At 35.5% G+C, this 13162-nt stretch overlaps 1 protein-coding gene across 50 annotated transcripts in view; it reads left to right on the forward strand.

Annotated features, from left to right (window-relative positions):
- Nucleotides 1–13162, forward strand: part of TRDN (triadin) — a 386488-nt gene that overhangs the window by 297030 nt on the left and 76296 nt on the right. For 39 of the 50 annotated variants that reach the window (XM_084957615.1, XM_084957622.1, XM_084957696.1 and 36 more), the window contains one exon: nt 5605–5655. The exons of the other annotated variants lie outside the window; for them this stretch is intronic. In XM_084957615.1, the coding sequence (XP_084813741.1) occupies nt 5605–5655 (51 nt within the window). The remainder of the gene's footprint in view (nt 1–5604; nt 5656–13162) is intronic. 50 annotated transcript variants of the gene reach the window in all.

The raw sequence follows: 13162 nt of genomic DNA on the forward strand, positions 1-13162 counted from the left end.
TGTGGTGCAGGTCGCAGACACAGCTCAGATTCCACATTGCTGTGGCTCTGGTGAAGGCCAGCGGCTACAGCTCCGGTTACACCCCTAGCCTGGAAACATCCATATGCCTCAGCTGCGGCCCTAGAAAAGACGAAAAAAAAAAAAAAAATGAAAGAAGAGGCATTAGCCAGGCAAAGTTGTGAGCATTGTTTGGGAAAAATACAGAAACAGGGCATCTGCTCTTTGCCAAGCACAAAGAAATCTTTATAAATTTTGTTACAGCAAGTTGTGCTTGATAGCTCCATTTTAGTAAATGAAGAAGCTGAGGTACAGATTCTTTAAATTACTCAGTGTCACACTGTGGCTAAGAGGCAAAGACTAGAATCAAGGTCAAGTCTGTTAGACTTTAAAGCCCATTTATTTCATTTTATCACAGGTCTTGCTTGCTCCTTAAAATAGTGCTCTTGTATTTGTATTCTTCAAAGCACCTTCACTTTGAGTTTAGAGTTCATTACATTAGTTTGAAAATATATTTGACGTAGACACATTGGCTGAGCTGTGTGGAAAAGTAGTTTTGGTTCTTTTACTGTTGGGGTGACTCCCCTTAATTCCCACAGAGGTCATCAGTCCATTTTTCACCAGTGATTACTTGTTCTTGGAGAGAGTCTCCTCATCTGCCATTCTCATTTTATCTGACAATTATCAAAACATTGTCCTTGTTTGTGAGAACTAAAGATATTATTGAAACTCAGTACTAGGAAAATCCATATATATATATATATATATATATATATATATATATATGCAAAATCTAAACCTACCCTCCTTCCAATGTAGTATGAAATACATTTTTTTAAATTTTTTTAAAATTTTTTATTACTCAAATGAATTTATCACATCTGTAGTTGTATAATGATCATAACAATCCAATTTCACAGGATTCCCATCCCACAGCCCAAGCACATCCCCCTAACTCCCAAACTCTCTCCTCCAGAGACCATAAGTTTTTCAATGTCTGTGAGTCAGCATCTGTCCTGCAAAGAAGTTCAGTCTGTCCTTTTTTCAGATTCCACATGTCAGTGAAAGCATTTGATGTTGGTGTCTCATTGTATGGCTGACTTCACTTAAGTTTCTAGATCCATCCATGTTGCTAAAAATGCTGGTATTTCGTTCTTTTTAATGGTTGAGTAATATTCCATTGTGTGTATGTACCATACCTTCTTTATCCACTCCTCTGTTGATGGACATTTAGGTGGTTTCCATGTCTTGGCTATTGCAAATAGTGCTGCAATGAACATCAGAGTACATGTGTCTTTGTGAGTCATGGTTTTCTCTGTATAGATGCCCAGGAGTGGAATTGCTGGATCAAACGGTAGTTCTATTTTTAATTTTCTGAGGAATCTCCATACTGTTTTCTGAGGAATCTCCACTGTTTTCCACCAATTTACATTCCCACCAACAGTGTACAAGGGTTCCTTTTTCTCCACACCCTCTCCAGCACTTATTGTTTGTAGACTTTTGGATGATGGCCATTCTGGCTGGTGTCAGGTGGTGCCTCATAGTGGTTTTGATTTGCATTTCTCTAATAATGAGTGATGTTGAACATCTTTTCATGTGTTTTTTTTTTTGGCCATCCATATGTCTTCTTTGGAGACCTGTCTGTTTAGATCTTCTGCCCATTTTTTGATGGGGTTGTTTGTTTATTTGTTATGGAGCTGCGGAAGGTGTTTGTAAATTTTTGGTGAGCACTTATATTATAGCAATACTTGGACCATCTGTTATTTTTCACTAGGAAAACAAATCAACAGAAAAGTTGGATCTAACCTCTAAAACAACCTTTCAGCCAATGATGATAATCAAAAATTTAAACTGCTACCTAAGGATTTTACTTGTGCTAAAGCCTAAACTAGTTGGAAATGGTAGTTATAGGTATCTGTCCCAGAAAACATTATCTGGGAAGATTTAAATCCACACTTACTGCTTTACGAAGTAGCTTCCTGTAATTGCTATTATTATTGTTGTTACTAATGTACAATTGCAGACAATTTCCTAGGGAATACTTTTCCTCAATGTTAAATTCTCTACTATTTGTGAGATGTCTTCGTAGTCACTAGAAAACCATGTATATAAAGTTCTACTATATATGATTATTGATTTAGAACTATTGTAAATGCACCTCTTTTAAATTCAAGCTGAGTTAATGCCCTCAAAAGTCTTTGCAATATACAAGTTAGGTACTATTTTAGAAGAATTTTATTGCCACCCTTTTTATATTTTCTGAATACAATTTTTCATTACATAAAAAATCAAAGAGAAAAATTGCAGTATTACCTAAAATTCCAGGGACTTTAACCTCTGCAGTGTTATTGTTTCTGGAGAAGATTTTTGAAGCCTGCTGCTGAGTGGTTGCAGAATCAGAATGCAGCATTTCCACTTGCTACATACCACTTATTTCACTGGAGCAGTTCAGAGATTGCCTATGTTTGCCAGTCTCCCATAGATTCCACTTGCATGTACACACTAGAATCCATACTGAAACAATGCTACATTTCTAAAACCAGAATGATTACACAGAAATCATTTGGGGCCACATTCACTGGGGTTGTGATAGCCATGAGTAAATTAGGCATTTAGAGAAACATCATTAGGTTTGTGTCTTTATTTAAGGAAGTACGGAGAGGGCTAGGATGATTATTCCAAAGAAAAAAGAGCAAGAGAAAGACACATCTTGCTGACTTTTGCTGCTGGTTCAACTATTGACTTTTCTGAGCTAGTGGACTCATGCAAATGCTCTCAACACACTCAAGAAGGTAGAGCCCTGCCTATGTGATTGTGATCATCTAGAAACCAGACAACCCCATTAGTCACTGCTGTTATTGGTTATATTTCTTTCTGACACCCACCCCTATCCTACTGCCACTTGCTTCTTATAGCTGGTCTGACTCATCAGATGTTGCAATACTTACTCACAGCATAAGGTACTGCAAATCAAACCCAGATAAGGCAATGAGGAGATTAATTAATTCTCTTCTACTGAGAATGCAGTAGCAACATCTTTAGGTTCCTCTGGTATTGGCATAATGTCTAATGGTGGACATTAGAATTATGGACTAGTTTTGTGACTCAGGCTTGTTATGTTTGGACCCAAGGCCAGAGGATTCTCAGCAGAGTGTATTTTCTTTTGTATTTGGGATTCTTAAGACCATGAACCTGATGATTCCCCAAACTTCTGTTTTTCTTCACCATATTTTTCTTGGCTATTCCCACACAACAAATAAAAACGAGCTAAGGAGAGGGTAGGCTGTCTGAGGACTTTGAAATTGATCCCCAGTGATTTATTGGTCATGAACATTCACCCTACATTTGCCTCTGGGAGTGGTGTAAGGGAATGGAAAACCTGAAATGATCTTCCTATCCCTTTGTGAGCTTTTTCTCCGTCACGACCTCCCTGCCAGATGATTTTGAGAGTTCCAAGTTAGATCCCAGCACCCTTAAATATCTTCTAGATCCTGTTAATCAAGATTGATAAGCCTTCCTATAAGATTTTGGACAAATGTAAAGAAACTACCATATTTGTAAAAACAGCACACAGAGAAATGTGCTCTCTAATACCTTGCTACTGACAAGCAAGACAGATAAGTTGAAAAATGCCTTAATAGCTGACCCAAACCAATGATGTATCTTATTACCAAAGTGTGTAATTCCCATATAATTACACATTCCCACTTTTTCTTTTTTCTTCACATTTTAGGTCAGATTTTATATCCTTGGGTAGACTGCTCAGATCAGCTTATGGATTTCTTAAATCAGGTCAAAGCCCCTTGAAGTCAAAAAGGACACTGTAAAGAAATGAAATACAGAAAGGTTGGTATAGGATATGACCTAGCCTGGGAGCAAAGACATCTTCCCACAAGCAAATTTGGAAATAAAATATTTATGTTTTCTGAGGATTTTCTCCAAGTATAAGGGGATGGGTTTATGACCTTGAAATACCCTATAGAGATACATCTGTTTTTCTACCCCTTCCTTCTTTCTCCACCAAAATTAAAGTAGTCTGTGGACCCTCTCCTTAGGTCTTGTACTTTATAACTGCTTTAACCTCATGCAATCATATGCAGATACCAGTTTAAATTAATAAGCTGCATCTTGAATTCTGGTGTTCCAGGCATTGGGCTCTCCTACCCCACAGCGTATCTGTCCCTACCACCACTTCTGATTTCACAATACATTAATTCTTTTGGTTTAGCCAGGAACTGCAAAGCAGTAAATTACCCCCATCAGCTTGAAAAAAAAAAAGTTAATGAAGTTTCTCAGTGTGTTTATTCAATCCATAGCTCTTGATTTCTTCACACACTGAAGTATAGAAAGAAATTTACCTTGTTTGTTCTTGGAACAGACATTCCTTTGCCATCAAAGCCATTTATTAAATTTTTACAAGCATATGGATATTTAAGGCTATAGTTTATCTATCAAGAAAATCTTATTTTGAGGGGCACGCAGCCTTTTCAGTAGAACCCCGAAATCCATCCTTGACACAGTGCATATTCATTGGGACTTGGTGAATTCTGAGTGATCTCTTGGCTAGCGTATCCATTTACAAGCACCACCACCGTAATTTTTGCATTCCATCTCAAACTATAGGTGGAATAGAAAAAAAGGCTGGAGGGATATACTTCTTTCTTTCCTTCCTTTCTCACTGAATTAAAAGTCATTTATGTTGGTAGAATAAGTACTGAGATTCAGTGCTGCAGAAAAGGCAGAACACTGGCGTTATCTTTTATATTTTAATAGATTGTTGAGGAGATATAATGTTGTTCAAGGCATTGCCTATAGGTATGTTTAGAACCTATGATATGATCAGAATGATTTTGTATTTGAACCTCCTAGGATAAATGAAGTTTTATTTGATTAACTTTCACTAAGGCCCACATATTTAAGATATTAGAAGTTCATAGATGAAACTGTCTCAAATTTATTTTAGTCTTTTTCTTGAATTTTGTTTGACTTGAATCTGATGACTAAAATGCCACATTTTACATGATATATGCAGTTTTCCATGTGATCGTTTATTTATTTATTCATTTTGAAAAAACATAGCCTGAAGGAAATAAATAAACTAAGTGCCAATTATAACAGTTTGGGAAGGTTTTTTAGATGCTGACGTCATATGCTTTTTAAAATTACAGATAAAATAAGTTCCTATCCATTCAAATACATGTCCCTGTAAAGGAACAAACAGATCTTAGCTCATTCAAGAATTTATGTTTACTTTACACACAAAAAAAAGCCAATTAGAGAACAGCTTTTTGCTCTCTAAACTATTGTTTCTTTGTCTCTGTATGATTAAAATTGTTAATTTTTATTTGGCCTTGCCTAGAGCCTTCAGAAGCTCCCAGGCCAGGGATCCAACCCATGCCACCACAGTAACCAGAGCTGCAGTAGTGACAATTCTGGATCCTTAACCCACTGAACCATCAGGGAACTCCCTGATTAAAATTGTTTTCGAAAGACAACGTATCATTTCAACCACGGATCACCTTACTGATAGTTTACTGACTCCCTTATAAATGTGTTCTCAAATCATTTGATCTTGGTTTCAAATAAATGTTCAATGTTTCTTTCCAGAACCTGTTAAGGGGAAAGAAGTGAAGGCTCCAGCTTCCCTAAAGGAAAAAGGTATGACTCTGTAATGAAATGTGAAAACACATTGAACTGCCTATTGCCTGTTCAGTTATTTTCAATAAAGTAATGTATCATTTATTTTTCATACTCTCAAATCTATAACTTTCATATGCCCTTCCATATTCTTGAGCAAAGGGAAAAGAACTTATCTCCTATTATAAAATTCTAAATTGCCCTATGAAACAACAAAGAAAAGAGTAACTGTGTCACTAATACTAAGAAGGCTTTTAAAAATGCATATGCTAGGAATTCCTGTCGTGGCACAGCGGAAATGAATCCAATTAGGAACCATGATGTTGCAGGTTCAATCCCTGACCTCACTCAGTGGGTTAAGGATTCGGCATTGCCGTGAGATGTGGTGTAGGTTGCAGATGCAGCTTGGATCTGGCATTGCTGTGGCTGTGGTGTAGGCTGGCAAAAAAAAAAAAAAAAAGCTTATGCCATTCTGATTCCATACTCTTTTAAAGGTCCCAAGATGAATCCTATTAGGAATAGCCATGGAAACCAAAGATTTAAGATGTGAAGAAATACTTAAACATTTTCAGTGATAGCTGCCACTCCATAAGTTCAGATACAGTAAGTCCTAAACAAATTTTAAAGCTCGGAGGAACTTAAAGATAAACTATAGTTCAAAACCCTCATCTTATAAATAAGTGAAACTGAAATAGTCAAGAAACTTTTCAAAGTTGTTGTAATTTGCAGCAGAGCTAGCATTAGAACTCAGATCTCCTTAATCAAGCACCGTGACCTTGCTCATGCATCTTATTGCACCTCCGGCCTTCCTATTACACCAGGCTCAGAGTAATGTGGATTCTGATATGCCATGCATCAAGTTATGTTCCCTAGAACATAAGTAAGAATGTTCAATCCAATGTAATACATCCAGTTTCTAATTATCCCAGTACATTCTATGGGCAGGGTATCCTACTCGAATTGTCTAATATTTCATGTTGTCAAAGTGAACACATTAGTGAACCAGTGAAACATGAAGTATACCTGCTATATTGAATGTTCAAAATAGAGCCGGTTTCTCCATTTATCCTGAATAGAAGATTTGCATGAACTATTGACCGGTATTAAGGGCCTTAGTGGTAAAAATTTTAATTTAGTAGAATTTTTTATTAAAAAAAAAGAGACCTTTGGTGAACTTATTTAACAAGCCCTTGTTGGAGTTGGGAGAGCAGTGGGAGAGGAAAGCCTACAAAAGACTTGGTGAGAGAAATAAAGGAGGCAGAGAGAACTTCCATTAGTCAGTGTAGCAATGTATAAAATTCATACCCTTAAGTCACATTTTTTTAAATTTTGAAATTAATTTAAATTAAACAAAATTGTTATTTAATAAAACATAAGAGTGTGACAGGATTTTTTTCTCAGCCCGGATATGTACTTGAGTTTTCAAAAAAAATGTTTAAAGCAACATGGACTCCAGACCTAATAAGGCATTTGTTTCACTTTAGAAAAAATATCATCGTATCCAAAACTTCATTTTTATTGTCACCTATATAGTAGTTATTTTGGTACTATATATAATTTGGTGTTATTCTGGCATAATATGTAAATTAGGATATTTTGCTTGTAAGATAATTCTTACACGTTATGTTAAATGTCCAATAGGCATTAAAAACTAAATAATATTATTTAAAAAATGAATTAATTGTGGGGACTAATGATATTCCTTTGTATTTGGTTAAACACTACTTTTATTTCTTTAAAGTAATTCTAGGTTTCCTTCATATGATCTGATTGTTGATTGCAGTAGACATTTATATAAAATGTTAAATTGAAAAGATTTGATGCTATCAAGTGGTTTATTCATCCAATGATGTTGTAATTCCTTTGCCAATCTAAGGCAGAAATCTCTGAAATGAGGCACAGAGTGAATATTGTGAATTTCCATATATTTTATTAAGGAAGTACTGTGTAAAAATGTCTTCCCCAGTAGAAATGTATGTGGAATATGTATATGAATGGAAGAATAGTTCAGGTTTCCACTAAAAACACATGATATTAATTCAAGTCTTTGGACACTGGAAAGAGAAGTTTCCTTTCTTCTTCCATCCCTCCAGGTATTGTTTATTTCATCATTCCATGTCAGATGGTCAGTGTAGCACCAGGCAGTGTACGGTCACTGATAAAAGTGGTAGGGAAGGCAACATTTTGGAAAAGATTTCATTTTTAAAAGTTACATACTTACTCTGTTAATATAGAATTTTATACATTACTATCTGTTTCAAATAACTGCTTCAGTATTTTTAATGTCTTCTTATTTTACTATTTAAAATGGCGAAGTTCCCGTCGTGGCGCAGTGGTTGACGAATCTGACTAGGAACCATGAGGTTGCGAGTTCGGTCCCTGCCCTTGCTCAGTGGGTTGACGATCCGGCGTTGCCGTGGGCTGTGGTGTAGGTTGCAGGCGCGGCTCGGATCCCGCGTTGCTGTGGCTCTGGCGTAGGCTGGTGGCTATGGCTCCGATTGGACCCCTAGCCTGGGAACCTCCGTATGCCGAGGGAGCGGCCCAAGAAATAGCAAAAAAAAAAAAAAAAAATAAATTAAAAAAAAAAATAAATAAATAAAATGGCAATGCTTTCTCTTAGTAATATGGTAGAATAGTATTGGTGCTTTGAAATTTTATGCATTGAATTTCTTTTTTTTTAAATGATTTTTATTTTTTCCATTATATCTGGTTTATGGTGTTCTGTCAGTTTTCTACTTTACAGCAAAGTGACCCAGTCACACATACATATGTACATCTTTTTCTCATATTATTCTTCATCATGCTCCATCATAAATGACCAGATATAGTTCCCAGTGCTATACAGCAGAATCTCATTCCATTCCAAATTATGCATTGAATTTCATCATTTGTTTTTTGCCCAGTAACCAAAATTCAGGCCTGTGGTGCTTAACGTGAATGATAGTCCTTGGACATTTTGACAAAAAGTGTAACCATGATATGCAAAAACTTTCACTTTCCCTGGTGAGAGGAGGTATCACATTAGGCTTTCTTTCCTTAAAAGGGGTCAGTATGACCTCACATGTCAGTCAGAGCAGCTACAATCAAAACATCCTTACTAAAAAAAAAAATCAATTTTAAAAGAAATCTTGTTAGATCAAAAGCTTAACATGTCTTTTAGCAAATACAGAGGTTCTTAAAAAATTTTATTTAATGTCCATGTAAGGAGCATCAGACATAGTGATAACACCATGCACACTTAAATGAGAAAATCCACAAATGTATAGGAATTAAACAACATATTTTTGAAAATCTGATGAGTCAAAGAAGAAATCAAAAGGGAAATTAGAAAATATCCTTAGATAAATAAAAACACAACATACCAAAACTTACAGAAAGCAGCAAAAGCAGTTCTAAGAGAGAAGTGAGTAGCAATAAATATCTACATTAAAAATAGATTTCAAATAAATAACCTAACTTTATACATCAAGGAACCACAAAAAGAAACTAAGCCCATAGTAAAGTAAAAGGAAGGAAATAATAAAGATTAGAGGAATTATAAACAAAATGAAAAATAGGAAAATCTACAAAACCAAGAGTTCTTTTTTGAAAAGATTAACAAGGATGACAAACCTTTGGCTAGAGTAAAGAAAAAAAAAAAGGAGGAGCCAAATAAATATAGTCAGAGTTGAAAGAGGAGACATTATAACTGGTGCTACAGAAATTTAAAAGGAGCATAAAAAACTACTATGAACATTTATATGCCAACAAATTGGACAACCTAGAAGAAATAAATATCTAGAAACGTACAATCACCAAGACTGAAATATAAAGAAATAGAACATCTGAACAGACTAATAACAAGTAAGAACATTAAAAACAAACAAACAAAACAACAACAAGAACAGCAAAGTCCAAGACCAGAAGACTTCATGATGAGTTCTACCAAACATTTAAAGAATTACTGGTAATGCTTTTCTTGAAGAATTGTTTAATAAAAATTGTACCAGTAGCCGTAGCACTTTTATTCTAAGCAGTCTTAACACTTTCCTGTTGTGCCATTACACCAAAATGCCAAGTTGAAGAGTGAATGTAAAGGGGTTGTGTGTTGGTAAGGAAAGTAGTTGAGACTGCCAGAATTTTCTCTATAATCATGGACTTTACAAAATCAATGTATCCAAGCCCTGTGGATTTTTATTTCACTTATCCAAAAAATTAATGTATAATAATAATATACGTACAACTATGTGTATATGAGATATATGGACAGTTCTAAATGTAAAGCCTTAATATTCCTTCCTTGGTATGCTTTCCATTTAAGCCTTCATTAAGACGGGCAGAATAGAAAGAGAATGACTCACTGTCACTCTTATGTCCATTTTTCTTGTCACTCCAAGCCACCTTCTGCAGATATTCTAATGCGCTTCTCTCCTTGAGGGGAAATTTTTTAAAATGTTGTAATATTTTACTTATTTCTATTTTTCTTGTTTACTTTTTAAAAAGCTTTAAATGTATTGTTTTTCAGATAATGTCAAACATTATTTTTATATGTTTAACCAGATATAGGATGATCCATACCTATGATCTTTGACCTTTTATTAACGTAATTGATTATTCTCACTTTAAATTAAATAAAATGAATGCTAGTGCTCAGGAAAATAAGTAAAAATCTAGTTGTAAAAACTGACTCTCCCTTGATAAGGAGAAAATAAAAAAGAATATCTGCTTATTTATCTTGTCAAGTGATTTTTGCACAACTTTCTGAACCATTTGAGTGGTTTAAAGTCAACTGGCTCATTACCTGAAATATATCCAACCAGCTCTCCTGCCAACTTCAAATAACATCCCAGGACCTTGTTCCGACTGACTATTCTTTGTGCCACCTACAATATGTTCATCCTCCTCCAATTATTTCTTACTTATTTCAGTGCACACTCTTCATGTTGGGCAGCTTCAAAGAAGCAAAGAATAATGAGGCACACATAGTGAGGCATAAAAGAAAGATTAGATAAAGGCAAAATGACACTATCAGGAACGGGGGACATTGTATTTAGCATATACAAAAGACAAAGGATCACGAAAATGAAATAATGACAGAATGAGGCAGGGAAAATGTATGCATTAATTCTGTGCTGCAAAGAGAGAATGCCTTCTGGCTTGTTTTGTGTTTTCAGTGTCCACTCAGCAAACTTTCTTTCTGAACATCAAAGTCCTAGGGGAATCTTGCCATGGAAGGGTTGCCGAATCAGGACTTAGACATAAAGCACTGAGTCATGCATTAAGTGTTTGTATTTCGAACTAGGGCTATTTTAGAGCTATACCTATAGAAGCTTATAAAGCATAATTGTTTTTTCTTGTTGACCTAATGAGGATGCTCGTTGAGAGACAGACACAAACACAGAGGAAGAACGGGTGTGATGGGGGTACATTTGTGTGTGTGTGTGTATGAATTATGGAAAAAGCATGTGCCTGATAGCTTGAGACTAGCTCCAGCTTTGAAATTACCAATTAAGACTAGTTAACTCACTTTGTTACTCTGGATAGTTATAGCTGACTGGAACTAATTACATGTAAAAATTTGGAGATAAGGCACAGCACTGTTGAATGTCTGGTGGGTCTGATCTAAATGGGCTTTTCCACCCATGTAAGGTTTAGTTAATGGGACAGGGATTCTACTTTATATTTCAGTCTAAAGCATATAAACCACAACTTAAATTATTTTGTGTCAATAACAATTTTGAGTATTAGTGCAATGTTCTGGGGCCATCTTAGGCACTGAGGCGCCAAAGATGAACATGAAAAAAACCCTCTCCTCCAAGATCTCACAAAACTTGAAAAAAGATCTGGGAAAGAGTGAAAGAGAAGTGGCCTCCAATGATGCCTTAACCAAGGCTTACCAATGTTTTTATCCAGTCAACAGATGCCTATGATTTGGATATAAGTACATGAATGCTCGGGAAATATTTGTTAAATTATTCCATCTAATCTTAGCCATAGATACATCAGTTAATTGTCATTATTCCCATTTCATAAGGTGAGGAAATTAAAATTTGGAGTGTTTTTGATGACCCTCATTAGATCATTTGGTTAATAAATAGGGCAATACATTTTAAACTGAGGGATTTTCTTTGTTCAGTTGGTTTTGTCTGTTTTCTCAACTACTATGCAAAGTAGTCTCTGCAACTGCTTGCTTTGGGCGGGATTGGGCAAGCACTTGAGAATACCATCACCTTGCTCCTTTATTATGCATGAAGGGTTTCCTCCATTTATGACCAAAGATAGTACTGATTTAGAAACTCAAGCCAGGAAAACAGGAGCGTAGAGAATGCATGAGGTGTCATAACCATATGAACATCGTTAAATAAGGGGAAGGAAAATATTAAATAGTCCATGGTGTATTGAAGTAAAGAAATGTAGGCAGAAATAAAATGAAACATTGTGGTATAGAAACTGTCAGGTGTTGGCTCTTTGTGTGACCTCACCCAAACTTAAGACAGTTCTTTTCTTTTGGAAGTCTATGAACTGAAGACATTCTGAATCAAACTTAAAGGTAATCAGATCTTGTCTTTCCCGTAGTAGTATTCACCTGGATCACAGAGTATTGTGTACACAGCTGCTGAAATAATACTGCCTATTAAAACAGACCTCATATTTGCTAACCAACTCCTCTTAATATGTAGTTAAGAAAAAACATGAGTTCAGGGAAGGTTCGTCCAAATCCCAAAACTTGAATCCAAGCTACTTGGAGTAACAGTAATTTTCTCCCCCATCCAATAAAGCCTCATGCAAAAAACGAAATGGGAAAGTAAATGTGTGTGCGTGTCTTTTGCATACCATTTGTTGTTAAATAATATAACGAGGACCACAGTAAAGTAGTGTAAATGTGTACGTGTATGTAGTAATAATAGGAGCAGATTTTCATCAAAAATTGTAAATGGTTACTTAATGATATAAAAGTCATAAAAATCATGGGTTTAGAGTAAATTTATGAGTGTTACTTTAATATAACTGTTTTATTTAAAATATATTTTTACTTAAAAATATTTTGTTTCACATTATTGTAGAAAAGTATAATAACAAGGATAATTTTAAATATCAGTCAAGAGACTAAAATGCACTGTTTGTATCTGAGGCTGTTGTAAGTGCTTCACGTGTAATGTTCAATTTAATTTTCACCACAATCCTTTTTTATTATTATTACTAATGTGAAAATTGAAGCACAGGAGGTGACTTGCCTGGGTCACAAAACCACCTGAGGTGGATTTGAGGCTAATAATATGCCTTGTCTCCTCTGCCAACATGCTTTCCAATTCCCTCAGGCCAAATTTCACATACAATTGACTAGGGTTAAGATGCTAAGGTTCCTTTGTATACAAAAATAGGTTTGATGACCTGCTTTTAAATGTAACATCTTCCCATGCCTTTATGCCTTCCTTTTTTGTTTGTTTGTTTCTTTCTTTCTTTCTTTTTTGTCTTTTCTAGGGCCTCACCCGAGGCATATGGAAGTTCCCAGGCTAGGGGTCCAATTGGAGCCAGATCTGAGCCGCGT

The sequence above is a fragment of the Sus scrofa genome, chromosome 1, assembly GCF_054392235.1.
Source record: "Sus scrofa isolate SSC_HxYL_T2T_F1_AM1 chromosome 1, Sscrofa_HxYL_maternal_Yorkshire_Landrace_v2.0, whole genome shotgun sequence".
Lineage (NCBI taxonomy): Eukaryota > Metazoa > Chordata > Mammalia > Artiodactyla > Suidae > Sus > Sus scrofa.